This window comes from Ascidiella aspersa, chromosome 2 (genome assembly GCF_963924565.1).
Source record: "Ascidiella aspersa chromosome 2, kaAscAspe10.2, whole genome shotgun sequence".
NCBI lineage: Eukaryota > Metazoa > Chordata > Ascidiacea > Phlebobranchia > Ascidiidae > Ascidiella > Ascidiella aspersa.
In genome coordinates, this window is record NC_139448.1 from 34,668,971 (window position 1) to 34,683,897 (window position 14,927).

Consider the following 14,927-nt stretch of genomic DNA (forward strand, 5'->3'; position numbering starts at 1 on the left):
ACGGTTGGTGAGTTTGGTTGAAAGCCAACGTGGAAAAACTGCAGTTGATGTGCGTATTTTGCAGGATTGTGATATAGAACTTATTGTGAAAATATTTAAATTTTGAAAATCTACTAAAAAACGCATAAATTTTAGAGAATTGAAGCGAAGGACATTTTGTGTGGTTAGCTATAAGCTAAGTTGAAAAACTGGTTACATGGTGTGTATATGGCAGAATTTAACATAGCAAAAAAAGTTAAAGGAAAAAGTTTCTAAATCTAACATGACTAAAGTGTACATGTTGTGAAGTCAGCTAAACATCAAGCTTGCAAAACAAATTAAAAACTTCATGTTTGACCAATTTAACAAAGATCATTTTTTGGGTGGTGGAGCACAATGAGAAACGTGTCGCAACCTACGTAAAGTATACGTTTTGTGAAATAAACTGTGAAATAATTGCGTTAATTGTGTTTACCCAGCAGGTAGCATTTCTAATTTGATTGTTCCTCAAGAACTGAAATATCTAAAAATCTTAACAATTTCTCCATTGCCGTATTTCATTTTTACCTTGTATTTAAATCAGTAAAACTCGGAAATCGAAAAAAAATAAACTTTTTATCCAAGTCAAAGTGTCGTGCCACCAGCCGCAGCCGATTCCCTGTCGTGGTCTTAATTTCAAATTAAAGCCATTTCCCTGCGAGCTTGAACCTGACTTGGCTGCGATTGCAAGTGATCGATAATCCCGGGCAAACGATGCTTTGATTGATTTTTTACAAAACGTGGAAAACTGTCGGAAAGTTGGCCGAAATCTTGGCATTCAGCGGTCTGTGGTCTGCGCTGCGTTTTTTTTTTTTTTGATGGGCATAAAATACGAACTAGTTCGGTTGAATTGTTTCCGCTACGTCATAACCTAAAGCGACTTTTCCAGTTGGTCGACAGCCCGAAATAGAACCTTACAGCGGAAAACGGCGAACTTTTTTGAACGTTTTGGTGGCGTACAGACAATTAATGTGGGAAAATATGTTGGGAATTGCTTTTAAATGGTAAAATATCACAAACGGGGGAAAAACGGGTCAAGGCAACCGGTTTAAAAAGCACTTTTTTTAGCAGTGGTTCTTAAACTTGCGCCGCGCAATTTGGGGTTCGTTGCAGCTTTAATAGCGTTCATGAAACACTTTAAAATTGATTCTCTGATAATTATTTGAAGTCGAAGTAGATAAACCCTTGATAAGGCGACTCCAGGTTCATTTATTACTGGGTTTGGGTTTTTTAGGTTTTTGGCAGTAACCATCGTTTTATATCCAACAAACAGCAATGTAACATTAAATCGCCTAATTTAGGCGAAATGCGAAGTAAGAAACCTAATTAAGAATTATGTTTAGCGCTGTGGGTGTTAAACTTGGGTCCGCTAGCCTCATTGGGGTTCGTGGCAAGTGTAATGGAGTTCATGCTACACTTTTAAATCCATTGGCTGGTAATTTTAAGCAGGAACGCTTTCTTCATAGAGTTGTAAAGATATGTCATTCACCGCTTGTGTACAGTAAGCAGTTAGTACCGATTTAGAGTTGTAAGAAGTTTTGTAATGTTTATGGCTACCTGCGAAATATTTATTAGTCAAGCGTAATTTAGCAATAACTTTATATTCATATACTTCTGAAAAGGCAATTACCGAAATCATTTGGTTTAGTCAGGAATATAGCGCCATCCATGGCTTTGTAACGTTTATATTTATGATGAATTGTAGCCACCTGTTTTACGTTAGGCGTCCAACAAAGCAACTTGAAATATTATCGGGGATTGTGTCGTAGTTTTGTTTTAATCCGCCTTTTTAATTGTTTTTATTATTTTTTTACGAGCAATAAAAAGGTAGTGCAAGTAAATTCGTTCCGTGAGGCCATGCACTATAACGGCCATGTAAATCGTCCAAGAGGCGAGTTAACTCGCAAAGGTTGGGCTTGACATCAAAGCCTGGTACGTTTCGTAGTTATCACAAGAACACGCGATGTATCTTCGGCCAAATCGAAATTCCTTGCAGGCTTAGCGACACGAATGCGACCTTATGTGATACTATCGCTCTGTGGAATCAGATAAAACGAGAATATATATTTTCGCGTTTTTAGCACTAAAAGCACATGGATTACACAATACACAGTAGTGAAGTAAAACAGCTAAACAAAGTACAGAGGAATGTTTGGTATTACAGCAGTTTTTTGTGTTGCTTGCGTAACTGCCGCTAGTGTATGTTTTACGATTTTTTGCTGTTTTAATATTTAAATCCCTTTAGTTGCTGGTATTTTAAACTTTTAAGGTAATCCACTGGAAGCAATCACTGACTAACTAAATCTGTCAAGGCAGGATAGAAAAACAACTGTAAGCAGCTATAGTGAGTTTCGAACTCACCGAGTTAATGTTATACTATTGTAGCTGTAACTGAAACATACACACAACGTGTATAGCTGTATGCTTTGTGATCAAGCCCTTCTTGATTCGTACTGGCTAACGATAACGGCACACTTAGTTGTTGATAAGACGCCTTCGGCGAGGCTTACTGAAATCAGTCTGATTCAAGAATAGGCTAGAAAACAACTAGCCTGCAGTGAGGTTCGAACTCACGACCTTCGGTCATACCGGGACCGTCGCTCTACCACCTGAGCTACTCTGGCTCAGGAGGGAGCAACTTTGTGGTTGGTCAGAAATTTAGCAGGCCTGTAGAGTTCTAATCAAGTTGGCGTTTTGTATTTGTCGTGGCTGACTTGATTCAAACGTCAAAGTGTCTGATACGTATTTTGGCCGCAACCGAAAGATTTAACCCTAGCACTTTCTATCCGCAGCATAAGACCCTATATAGGCTTATATATGTATTAAAACTTGACTAAGTTGATGTTCAATTGCTGTGGGTATCTCAGGTGATGGCTGACGACGGACTGACAACCGCTCATGAGTTTATCAAGTTGCTGGCGGCTGCGAGGCAAAACTGCCACCGAAAACTCGCCAGCGAGGAACGACCAAAGAATGCTGACGGTGAGTCGTGGTTAAAGAAATTGCTTTTATGCAAAGATGTGGAGTCGATTAAAAAAACTCACGAGTCCGACTCCGACTAACAAGTATGAACCCGCGTTTAACTCCGACTTAAAAAATAAACCCGAGTCCGACTCCGGCCTCCTGTATTTCACAAATTTACGTAACTAAGTAAAAGTGGATATTCCGCAATCTATATTGGTGTCATAATTGAAATCACCCACAATATGGTTGAAAAAATTTCACCAGATGCTCTTCTTCCATTACAATTTACAGTTGGCGCGTTTTTAGTTCCAAAATTTGGTACTGCGTATGCGCACGTTCAACCCGGGACTAGGTTATTTTACGTCGTCTTACTCGAGTCCCTAGCCCTGCTTTTTAGTGTTTTGCTGCCTTTGGACTAATGTCAAACCCTGAAAACACCCCCTCCATCACCGTTTTCGCCGAGATTGCGTGTGAGTTTAGCGGAAACGTTTCGACCGCGCACTCGCGACTTGAGTTAGTTGAGCAAGGACTTGAAAGAAACGTGATATCACGGGAACGCTTCAAGGCAAATTAAGGGTGACGAGCCGCAAAGCTAACCCTTTGACTACCGAAGTCGCCTTTTTGCGAAATGGCGAATTGACAAAACAAGTTTGTTTTGACGAGCGGCGGCTGGCTCTTGTGTTTGGTGATAACAACCGCTTTTTTGAAAAAACTGGTAACACGATATTTGAAAACCGAGGAAAGTACAAGATCAAGCGTTTATTTGAAAGTGTGTTTTGAAACCTAATTTTCAATGACAGAAATTTTTATTTAAAAAAAAATATGTTTTGAAAGGTTTTTTATTTGCGCTTCAACTTATGTTGTATACAAAGCGATTGTGGTTTCCTTAACCCAGTGGTTCTCCAACTTTTTTGAGCGCGACCCAAATCTGAGTTTTATGAGCATCTCACGACCCAAGTCTCAAACATCAAACAATGTCCTTTTTCTGACATGCATGAAATAGAAAAAAGACACAGACAACCATGAAACAATGATGATTACAAACAAATGATTGATTTATTTTAGTGTGATTGGTGAAACTGATTTTTTTCCTTTAGCGTGGCTTGTTGGAGCTTACACCAGTCTTAGCAGCTACAGTAGTTGGCTGCCATCAAAACGTTCATAAAACCACTTATGATGCAATAATCCAGGTTACAGATTTGAAGCCACGTGAAAAGCTTATCATGCAATAACTCAGTTATGATTGAATTGAAAATATTTAAAAAATGAAATGAAAAAAGTTTGTTTGCGCAGGATTGAATCACTATAAGGCGACCCATTTTTTGACCCTGCGCGACCCATGTTTGGGTCGCCACCCATACTTTGAGAACCACTGCCGTAACCAATAGCACAATAAAAAAAACTATAAATTAAAAATTGATATATATTTTGGAGAATGCTGGTTAGAGGTTGGACCAAGACGTAGTAAGAATATCAAAGCCCATACAGAAGTACGTCTTACTATGTTAAAAACAAATAAAGATTTATTCGAAACGTTCAAAGTGTTACCTTCTTTATGGACTCTTCTTGCTATTTTTTATCACTATTTGCTATTTGTGAACCCATCAATTTTATTACTGTAATCATTCTCCCTTATTTATTTCTTGCAATTTCAATTTAGACAACTTTTTGTTACTTTAAAAAAAGTGGTAAGATTCTAGACCAGCGCCCAGAAATCTGCCATCAGTATGCAGTAAAATGGCTTCGCGTTTTATAAAGCTAGACCGGAATACAATTTTCAAAAAAGAAACTGAGTAGTGAAATGTGAACCTCAAAATCGCCGCTCGGTCAAACAGCCTTGAAGCAGCTGTTTCCGAACCTTGTGCATGTTAAACGTTCGGGGTGGCTTAACGTTAAGGTTAAAGACTTGACATATCCGGTGTTAAAGCATGCCGTGCAATCTTTGTTTCCTGTCTTATATGCAGCGTTAGTGCTTCACCCCTACACTAAATCAACGGATTAGAGCAGTGCTTCCTAAACCTAATGTAACTAACCCCTAAAAGGCGCATTATAAAGTTGTTTGGGAGGTTTCGTAAAAGTGATACAATTACTTTTAGATTATTTTCAATAACTTGATAGAACAACAGTTTTTTAATTAATGTAACTTTATAGGTTAATCTTATTAATGAATTGAAGGTCAAACTACAGTTCTTTTGTTAGATAAAAATTCACCAATTTGTTTTCAGGGTTAATGATTTTAAAACCGTAAGATACATGGAAATAGAGATTATAGACAAATCCATTTTACTCGCACAAGTTTGGAAACATCCAATTTATGTTACATTTAAGTTGCATAACTTTTGCATAAGACCATTGCGTTACCGAAAAACGAAACATGATTTTATGATTTCGTACAAAATAAGACATGCAAAAACTCATTTTTTTTTATTTCTTTGCATTGCATTTAAATTTACAACAAGCATTCACGTTTAAATTTACAACAAGTTTCATAACCATATATTATTTACGACATTGAAGGGGTCTGTAATTGTATTTATAAATATTGCCGCCATCGCAGTACACACGGCACTATACCTTTAATTTGAATTTTTTGAAAAATTTTTCACACCAGCGTGAGTAACCTTTTAATCTTAATCTGGTCTTTTTTTAGGCCTATAGTAATGGTAATCCCGTTGCGAAGCTTATTTTCGTCTCGGTCGTTTATCGGTTCGTTTAAATACCCGGAAATAATTCACCTAATCTCTTATTACAATAGACAGTGTCGGCTTGAATTCACCAGGAAGTTCAGAACAGATTTTTTTGGAAAAATTTGCAACTTTTCTTTGTATAATAATAACAAAAAAAGATTCGTAATCTATAGTTTTTAAATTGTTTGTGCAAATTTTCCAACATTTTAGCGTAAAGTTTAGTCTTTTTACATATTTATAGATAGAGTGATGTATCGGTTTACCGATAATATCGGTCGCTTTTTACCTTGTACCGATATATCGGTATCGGTAAATTTATCCGATATTTAGTACGAAAACATGATACAGTTTATCCTGAAATTAAACAAATTTCCTATTTTTCGATTTTTTTTTGTTAAACTTTATGTCAAGTTCATTTTTTAATGTTAAACAAGGTCTATCTGGTAAATGCTTCGTTAATTGAATTGTGGAAGGAAAATTTTTCGGAGATAAAAGGGTCTTTTTAACGCACATCGTGACATAACAATCCCACAAACACTTCACGGCGATGTAGAAAGGCTTAAAATCGTGCTACTCGTGTTTCTAAATCCGGATGCCCCTAGGGGTGCCCTGGGGCAGCCCCATGCCCCCTTTTGGGTTCATGCTGCGTAAAATGGGATGATTGACGCCGTAGGTATGCGGGTGTGACCAATACTAAGGTGAAAGCTAAAATAATATGAGCGTGAGCTATTTCCACACACAAACAACAAACGTAGTAGGGATATCAAAACTCATAAACAAGCGGAAGGCATTTTGAACGTTTGGAATAACTCTTGAGATAATGACGTAATGTTGTAGTTTGACGTAGAATGAATATCAAAGTCCATTCAGAAGTAGATAGCATTTTAAACGCTTCAAATAACTCTTGTTAAAAATGTTGTTAAAAATGAATAAGAAGTTATTCGAAACGTATAAGTGCTACCTACTTCTGTTTGTGCGTTGATATTCGTTCTACGTCTAACTACAACCTTCAGTCATTATGCTACAGAGAATCAAAACGTGTTTTGGATGTTTTGCGCGATTTCGTCTGTATGTATAAATGCACGGTGGCCAATGGGCGGATGTTTTTCTTTCTTGATCGGGTTAAAAATATTTCTAATCCGATGAAAACCTCCCGATGTTATTTGTTGATCGGGTTATGTGATCAACTTCGGTACCGTTAATTCACACGCTCTAAAATTCTTTGACGTTCACAAATCACTGTCATACTGAAATACTACTCACTAAAACAGAACCCTAACAAAATTTGTTTTTAGTGCTATATACTTAATCAGTCAATAATTCTTGTGAAAATTTTATTTTATTTTGCATAATTACCTGGTGTATCAATACTACCATAGAAGAAGAAATGCTTTTGTCTTATAGATATGTGTCTATCGACCGTCAATGCGGTATCACTGTTGCACATCGAAAAAGCTCATTTAATATTTTTATATCTTACTATTTTATATGTAAGCTCGATATTTAGTTTTTTTTCGGATAAGTTTTACCTAACTTAAACTTTGCCAAGTAATAATTGTAAATAATTCGTTTTTTCAACTTCAAAGCAAACCACCTTACTTCAATATTCACCCTACTTCAATAAGTATTAGTTGCACATTAGCTATTCTTGTTTAATTGATTTTAATTGCCAAGTAATTTATACATTGTAAAATTAATTCGTTTTTTTAACATTAAAGCAATTTAATGTATATTTTTTGCAAGGTCAGGCTATTCAAGTACAGTTAACTAATGCTTTGCAAAATAATATTTTATAAAAAATATTTTGTTAACCTTTAAGCAAAATGCCTCAATATTTTTTAAATGCTATTCTTGTTTTGGCTAAGTGCTTTCAGCTAACTTATACGCCAAATATCAATTGTCAATCATATAAAGTCTTTTGCATTTAAAAAAATCAAGATTTCATTTCAATTTCATGGTTCAACGTTTTGCCCCAACTTTAACCCACTTGCCTTTGTTGGGTATAAACAACCCCATACTGGGGCAAGTGATCAACGGTAGGGGGTTAGGACCCATCACCCTAACCCACGGGGATCGGATTGTCCAAGCGGCTAAATTTAACCCCGTTTCGAGTGCCTTGGGTGTGTCTTACCCCAACGGCAACCCCATTTCGCCCCTTGACTTTATATTAAAGCTCTCACAGAACGGAAGGGCTTTGCTTTGTGTTTTGACGTTTTGGCTTTTACGAGAGTTTCAATTGAATCGGGCTGTTTCCTGTTTTACACGATTTTGTGAAACTCCGTATTTGCTTAATTCTAACTAAGGAAATCAGGTGAGACTGTAAAACGACAAATTGTATTAAAATCCTGTCAAGCTTGCGCACAACCGTGCTTCATCAGGTCGAAGTAGAAAAAAATTGAAGATTTCAATTGAATTTGTCGTTGTAAATTCCCACCTGATTACCCTGTTTTACTAGAGGTTCGGTTTTGGCGGTCGCTGAGTTTTGCTGTGTATTCAACTTTGAAAGCTTTTTAAAATTGTAAACCACCATAACTCGCTACAGAAATCGATCAAATCTTATGTATTATTTGCTTGTAAAAAGTTCACCCAATCAGTTTGCAGTGTTGGTGAAATTTTGCCGTAAATTTGAAACCAATATCAAAGACTTGCAATATAGGACAGTATAAACAAGTTCCTTATTCTTTCTTTATTTTAGTTTTGAGAGAACGTATTAATAGTAGCGTTTGGGAAAACTTATTAACAGTAGCATAATTACGCATTTCCCAGTATTCAAAATATTTCTAAACCATTGTCGGCATTCTCCAATTTTAATTCTTTAGCAAAATTATAAAGTCCTACTTACATAATTGAAAAAAAAAAATAATTTTATAAGGAAATGCGATTTAGGTACGACGTTTTTACTGCCGCATACCACATACACGCTGCTAAACAATTCATTGTCCTGAATAAAATTAATAAATAAATTCCTGTAAAGTTTATCGGAACGTCGGTTCATTTAATAAAATATCGCCTGAAAAACAATTTTACAATTGACTTTTTAACTGTCGCATACCACATACATGTTGCTAAACATGTTTTTACTTTTTTCAACTGCCGCATACCACATACGCGTTGCTGAACATTTTCTCTTGGTCTCTACAGGCGAGTATCTGACCGTTTACTGCCACGGGGAGTGGGACAAGATATCGTGCTGGCCGAACAGCGCCCCTGGAATGTCTGTCAGCATTAACTGCCCAGAGTACGTTGAGGACTTCGATCATTCCGGTGAGAATTTTCGGGCGATTTTATTTTTAAGGTTTATTTCTAGCAAAAAAATTGGAAAATTAGGTTTTAATCACAAAATTAGTAAATTAAAATTGTTTGTTTTTTTATTTATTTTAATATTTTTATGCTATTTTTGAATTTTTTTAGTTTAAGATTTTTATACTATCTTTGATTTCTTTCATTATTCGGATTTTTAAATTTTTTAAATTTTAAAATTTTGTGCTATGTAATCAGAGATAGCCCATATCAGGGGACGGATACAAGGCTGATAACTTTGTGCAATTTTTTTTGTCCTAAAAAGTGAAAAAAATATTCTTGAATTTTCGTATTTCATTTTTATACTTTCTTGCTGTCAAAGATGTCTGATAATAGTTTTACCCGATAAAAATTTTTCAAATGTAGACATTTCAAGATGGCGTTGTTATAATGAGATATGAACTAGTTGAGAAATGGTTTTAAGATTACATCTAATTAATTAAAAGTTAAAATCAGTCAAAAGTCTGACGCAGGTCCGTTTAAATCCTTTCTCATTTGACCTTGCATCTTGCGGGTCACTTTACCTGTTTCGCGTTGCAAGCTTCCAAAAAAGCATCGACCATCGATCTTTCGAGATGTTTTTTTTTTTTTTTTTTTTTGTAAAGATGAATTCTCTGCTGAATTGAAAGTTTAAATCAGTCGGAAGTTTAACGCAGGCCCGTTTAAGTTCGTTCTTTCTTAGCTGGCCTTTGAAATTGTAGCCCACATTACCTGTTTCGCGTTGCAAGCTTCCATGAAAGCGCTAACCATCGATCTTTCGAGAACAGCGTTGTTATACGCAAAGCGAATCGATGTCCTATATACGATTATTATAGGCACGAGTCGCTAACGAATGTCACATTGGAAAAGCGTTAGCGCTAAGAGGGTTCGCAAACCACGCTGTCTTTTTTCAATCATTGAAATCTACCATAATGCTGTTCAGTGCCCAACTGTTGGTAACGTTTTTCCTGTTTTGTTTCTCATTCATCGATTCATAGTTAAGTGAGCACTTCACTTTTTACACAAGTGGAGTTACTAAAAACACGTTGCAAACGAACCTACTTTAAAGTTGCCTTTAATTCCAAATCGCATATAATGAGACAAAAACTTTGTGTGCGTATCAGGTATTGTCTGAATCAAGATGTCGATTTACTCGACCTTGTTGGCTTTGTCATTCATTTCCAAGTTACATTACAGATAATTTGTTTATATTTTTTAACTTGCTCTGAAAACTTTGCGGAAAATCTCTTTGCTACAACCTTTGTTGCTGAATTAAAAATGCAAAATAACCAAAAAGAATGCCGTCCAACTGCTGAATACGTTGCGGTCAGTCGCTGCCGTTTTGTTTCGCAATATTATTGATCCAGTTTTTCTTTCTGATTAATATTATGACCTTTGCGAAAAGTAGAAGGGTCGATTGACTTTCTGTCAGCGAGTTGAACCGATATGATGTGCACACCTGAAACGTCATCACAATAGGTTGTTATTGTTTGAAAGTTCGCCCTTTGCAAAGGTCAAGTTTTGGAAACAGATTTCGCTTTTCGCCACTAAGCATGATGACGTTTAGGGTCAACTTATCTATCACCGAACTACGGCCCGTGGGATATACCCTAAAACGAGGTTATTAATAGTTTATTAGCCGGAATATATGACTCATGCCAATTAAAGGTTAAATTCTGATGAAATGTCAAACTGAACGAACATTTCATAACGGCTTACTATATATTTTGGAGAATAGTTGTTTATGTTTTCTTCGCTTAATAACCATCAAGTCAAATAGGTCAATACAAAGTTTTATACCGATTATAAAGGATTATAATTTATCTTTATTTTAGTGTTTTTCCATTACTGATCCCCTTATTTTGACCCATATATGTTTTACGGAAAAAACATTTGAGCACAGGACAAAATATTTTTTTTTGGACAATTATAGTTCTAAATTGCACCTCCTTTTCACTACTGAAAGCTACTTTAAAAAATTTCGATTCTTTTATTTTCATATGTGATTTAATTTGCAAATCATCTGGCTTTACCGATCGAAAATTTTGAAGTTAATTTTTTATAACTTTAAAAAGGGGTAGTCTTTTTTGAAACAAATTACTAGCTTATGCTAAATCTCGTGATAAGTTTTCGCGTTGCATATCTCTCACAGCAATCGCCATGTAACGTGTTTGCAAAGCCCAACGGTGATACGTTTGGAATCATCACTTGCATAAAAACGTGTAATATGTGTGTTTGATGTTCTCGATTGACGCTTAAAGACGAAGTTTTGGTCATATTCACTTCAACAACACCCGGCCTATCATTTTATTTTTGCGTTTTTCGACGGAAAATGAGACTGCTATTTATATACATTTTGGCCAAATTAATGTTTTGCCGCTGGTCTAGAATCCTACCACATTTTTCTACCGGGGGTTTATATTGCCAACATTATTTAGGATAAGTTGTGGGGCTTGAGTTTGGGTGGGCGAAGTATTATAATAATTATTATTATTATATTTACTTCCCCGTTTTTATTTCATTCTTCCGATTTCAATTTTGAAAACGCGTTTCGTTACTGTTAAAAAATGGTAGGATTCTAGACCAGCTCTAATATTTTTCCGAAAGTCGAAAAATTGCTTTTTTTAACGTTTACAATACAACCTAAACTGCATTATAAAAAAAGGCAAAAAAATTTGACTAAATTCAAAGTAAACCAGCCTTCAGTGCCAAGTTAAAATTCGTTGCATTTTGCTTTAAATTTGTCCTGTGCAGAAAGCAGCTACATTACTGGGAAGTAAAAATAAAAAACAGATCCTCTGGTAATTGTAATCGTTAACCAATGTTTCAACGTTACAAGTTACAATTACCAAAGGCACTGTTTTTTTATTATTATGCCTGGTAGCAACAGCTAAAATATTACTGGGAAGTGTCAATCACACTTTTTCCAGCAGTTTTTTGTCTTGGTATTGGCGCCAACGTGTAACTTGTCGTAAATTGTTGACTTTGATTTGCGGATATGCTTAAGCCCGCGAGTCTCAAACTGTACAGTACTGTTCATGGTTGAAAAACGTATATAAAAAACGATTTCTCCACGTGTTGTAATCCTTTACGTTATTATTGTTTCTTTTCCGCCAAGATTTCTTCCCCGATCCTTTTGCAGACACTCCAGTGTTGTAATGACTTAAGTTAATAACTTGACTCAAGTGGACTTAACTCACTGTTTTTATTGATTAAAGTTATTTCATGGGTATGCTGCAATGTTTTAAGCCAGGAGTCCTTAAACTTTTTTTACCGCGGACCCCTAAAAAAATTTTTTGCTTCGCACGGACCAGCGAAGGCAAGAAATTTTTAGTGATGACGTCATAATACAAACAGACTTCAGAAATTTGCTGTTTTCGGTCCAAAAAATGTGAAATGAAATAAAGTTCAAGTATATATTCAGTGCAAAAACGTTTTGTTTTTAACTATAGCCTACTCTTTTCTTTGAAAAATAGATTGCTTGAATATACACTAATAGTTCCATTAGGCCTTCATGGGCCCCCTAAAACTGGCTCACGTACCCCCAAGGGGTCCATGGACCCCAGTTTAAGAACCCCTGTTTTAAGCTAATGACTTGACTTAAGTTATTGCGGTAAAATTACTTAACGTGGCTTAAGTCTTTCATACAAATGACTGGTTTGGACTTGGGCTAGTGAGTCAAATAACTTCGGTTTAAATTGAGTGTTTTCATATAACATGGTTTTCTAAAATTGGGTTATTTTCATCTCATTATTTGTACGTATTAGCTTAATTTGTTGTAAAATTTTGTTAAGTTTTATCTAGATTTACCAATTTAAATAGCTTATTGTTTTATTTTGATATCAATGACTTAAATTGGAATTGACTTTCTCAAATAATGACTAAACAAAAATGAAACATATATAGAGAGAAAATTGTTTTACGTTCACAAATTATGATAAATAATCCAAATATATTATAAAAACTTAATGGGGTAAGGCACACGCACACACAATGACTTGAGTCCCAATCAAGCCATTTGTACAAAAGACTTAAGTCAAGTTATTACACTGTTGAAGATAATTACGCCTAGTTTACCACAGTTTGTCGCCCATTCAGCTGAGCCATTCCCCAATCCCTTTCACCTCAAAAATTTTGGGGTTCAGAAACACTGCATTAGAATGAGCGTGATTTTGTGCTTTACGTAAAAACAAATAAAGCCCACCTTTTTTGCTCCCGTCCCACTATTAATCGAAAAATTATGCCCCAATTTTTCGTAAAAAAAGTATGTTTTTGAGCGTTTACAAACTTGCCCTCTTTCGAAATAAGTTGGTTACAAACCAGGCTAGGAAAGCCCGTAGGTGAAAGTTATTCAAAAAATCAACTTTACAAACTCGTTATCGAGCTCGCACCACAAGCATAGCTGCATAGACCCGAAATTGTGAAATTGTGTCCCAATTTTAAATCCCTCTGTTGACTTTTTGCCTTACACTTGTGTCCGAATTAACGCTCGCCATTGGCTCCTTGTTATTTTGCGGCCATGGCGCTGGTTGGGCTGCAGAGACAGTGACCAGGTTTTGCAAGAAGGACGGAAGCTGGCACAACGTGGTCTCGGATACCAACAAGACCTGGACCGACTATTCACGCTGTCCCAAGGCCACCCTACCTGACCGCGAGACCATCGAGCAACTTATCAAGGCCGGAGGACATGTAAGACCTCCCCTCCAGGGGGTTACCCCCCAAAAATGTGTGCCACCTACCGTTTTCGCGTTGGGTGCGGTGCTATGGTAGTTTTTAGGACGCAATTCGGACAAGCGAGAAGGCACTCTTGAAGTTCTTAAAAAAAAATTTTTTGGCAAGATGTTTTAAAAAATTGGTAAAGAAAACCCAACAAGTGGAACCCTTAGGTAATTTAAAAAAAATTGTAAAAATGAAACAAAATTTAATTTTATTGATTTTTATGTCATTTAATTTTTCTTAATTTAGTTTCAATTTTTTTTTGGAAAAATTCATATCGCTGTTGATAAAATCAATAAAATCCCCAAGTTTTATTATAAAGTGTAGTATTGGTAAAAACTCTTCAAAACATTTAAACCTACGTGATCACACATTGTTTAATTTGGTAATAAAAATAATTTGTATACTACACACATTTTATTGGCTAAAACACCTAAAAAAGTTCACGGCATTTCACCCACAATCAAGAGTGCTTTTCAGGGTCGATTTGTGTCCGTGTTCCGTGATTCAGTGTGCTCCACAATCAGTAAAGCTCCGCAAATGAGCGGCTGTGATCCTACACTCGTTGTTGTCGTTGTTGGTGTTCTGTAGTCATCAGTATTTCTGTCCAACATTTCCTGTGTTTCACACTTATCATTTTTTACACCTATAAACCTTAGCTGTCTGTGTTTTATTTTCCGCTTTACATTGTTTAGTCGGCTTGAAACTTAGAGGAATGGCTGCCAAAGAATTTTATTTCAGTTTACTCGTATCAACGAAATCATCTATCTATGTGTTCGTACTGTTTTGTGTTGTCGTCACAATTTCTCCTACGTCATAGCTCGTCACCACACGTCATTGCAACGTCACAATCCCCTTTTCTGCGCGATATGCAAGGCCCAATAGAAAATGCAGTAGACTTGCGATTGCTTGCTGTGTGTTACGTCACAATAGCGGGCTGTGTAGACTCTGTAGAGATTTTTGCTGTGCCTTGTTAAAAGGGATGTGTAGGGTTTAACACTAACACAAAAGCGTACGTCGCTGCCAAAGTCGACAATTCAGGTTGACTTTGAAAAACAGGCTTTGCATTTTTTTGCAGAACTTTTATATTCAAAGAAGGAAAGATCCGATTTTAGGGACAATATCAATGTGATGATAAGAGGCTTCCCATCGCTTTTGCGTGCTCGATTGTAATAAGAAGTGTTTGTCAGTCTTAAAGGGGGTATATTCAAATTTCGTCGAAGAAACCGTATTTTTTTATTTTAATGCGACATATTTGACATG

At 36.1% G+C, this 14,927-nt stretch overlaps 1 protein-coding gene across 1 annotated transcript in view; it reads left to right on the top strand.

The window, feature by feature from the left end:
• The window catches only part of LOC146165465 (parathyroid hormone 2 receptor-like), a 94,085-nt gene that overhangs the window by 53,471 nt on the left and 25,687 nt on the right, over positions 1–14,927 (top strand). The window contains exons 3-5 of the mRNA XM_083381181.1: positions 2,886–3,000; positions 8,811–8,933; positions 13,489–13,637. Coding sequence (XP_083237307.1) covers positions 2,886–3,000; positions 8,811–8,933; positions 13,489–13,637 — 387 coding nt within the window. The remainder of the gene's footprint in view (positions 1–2,885; positions 3,001–8,810; positions 8,934–13,488; positions 13,638–14,927) is intronic.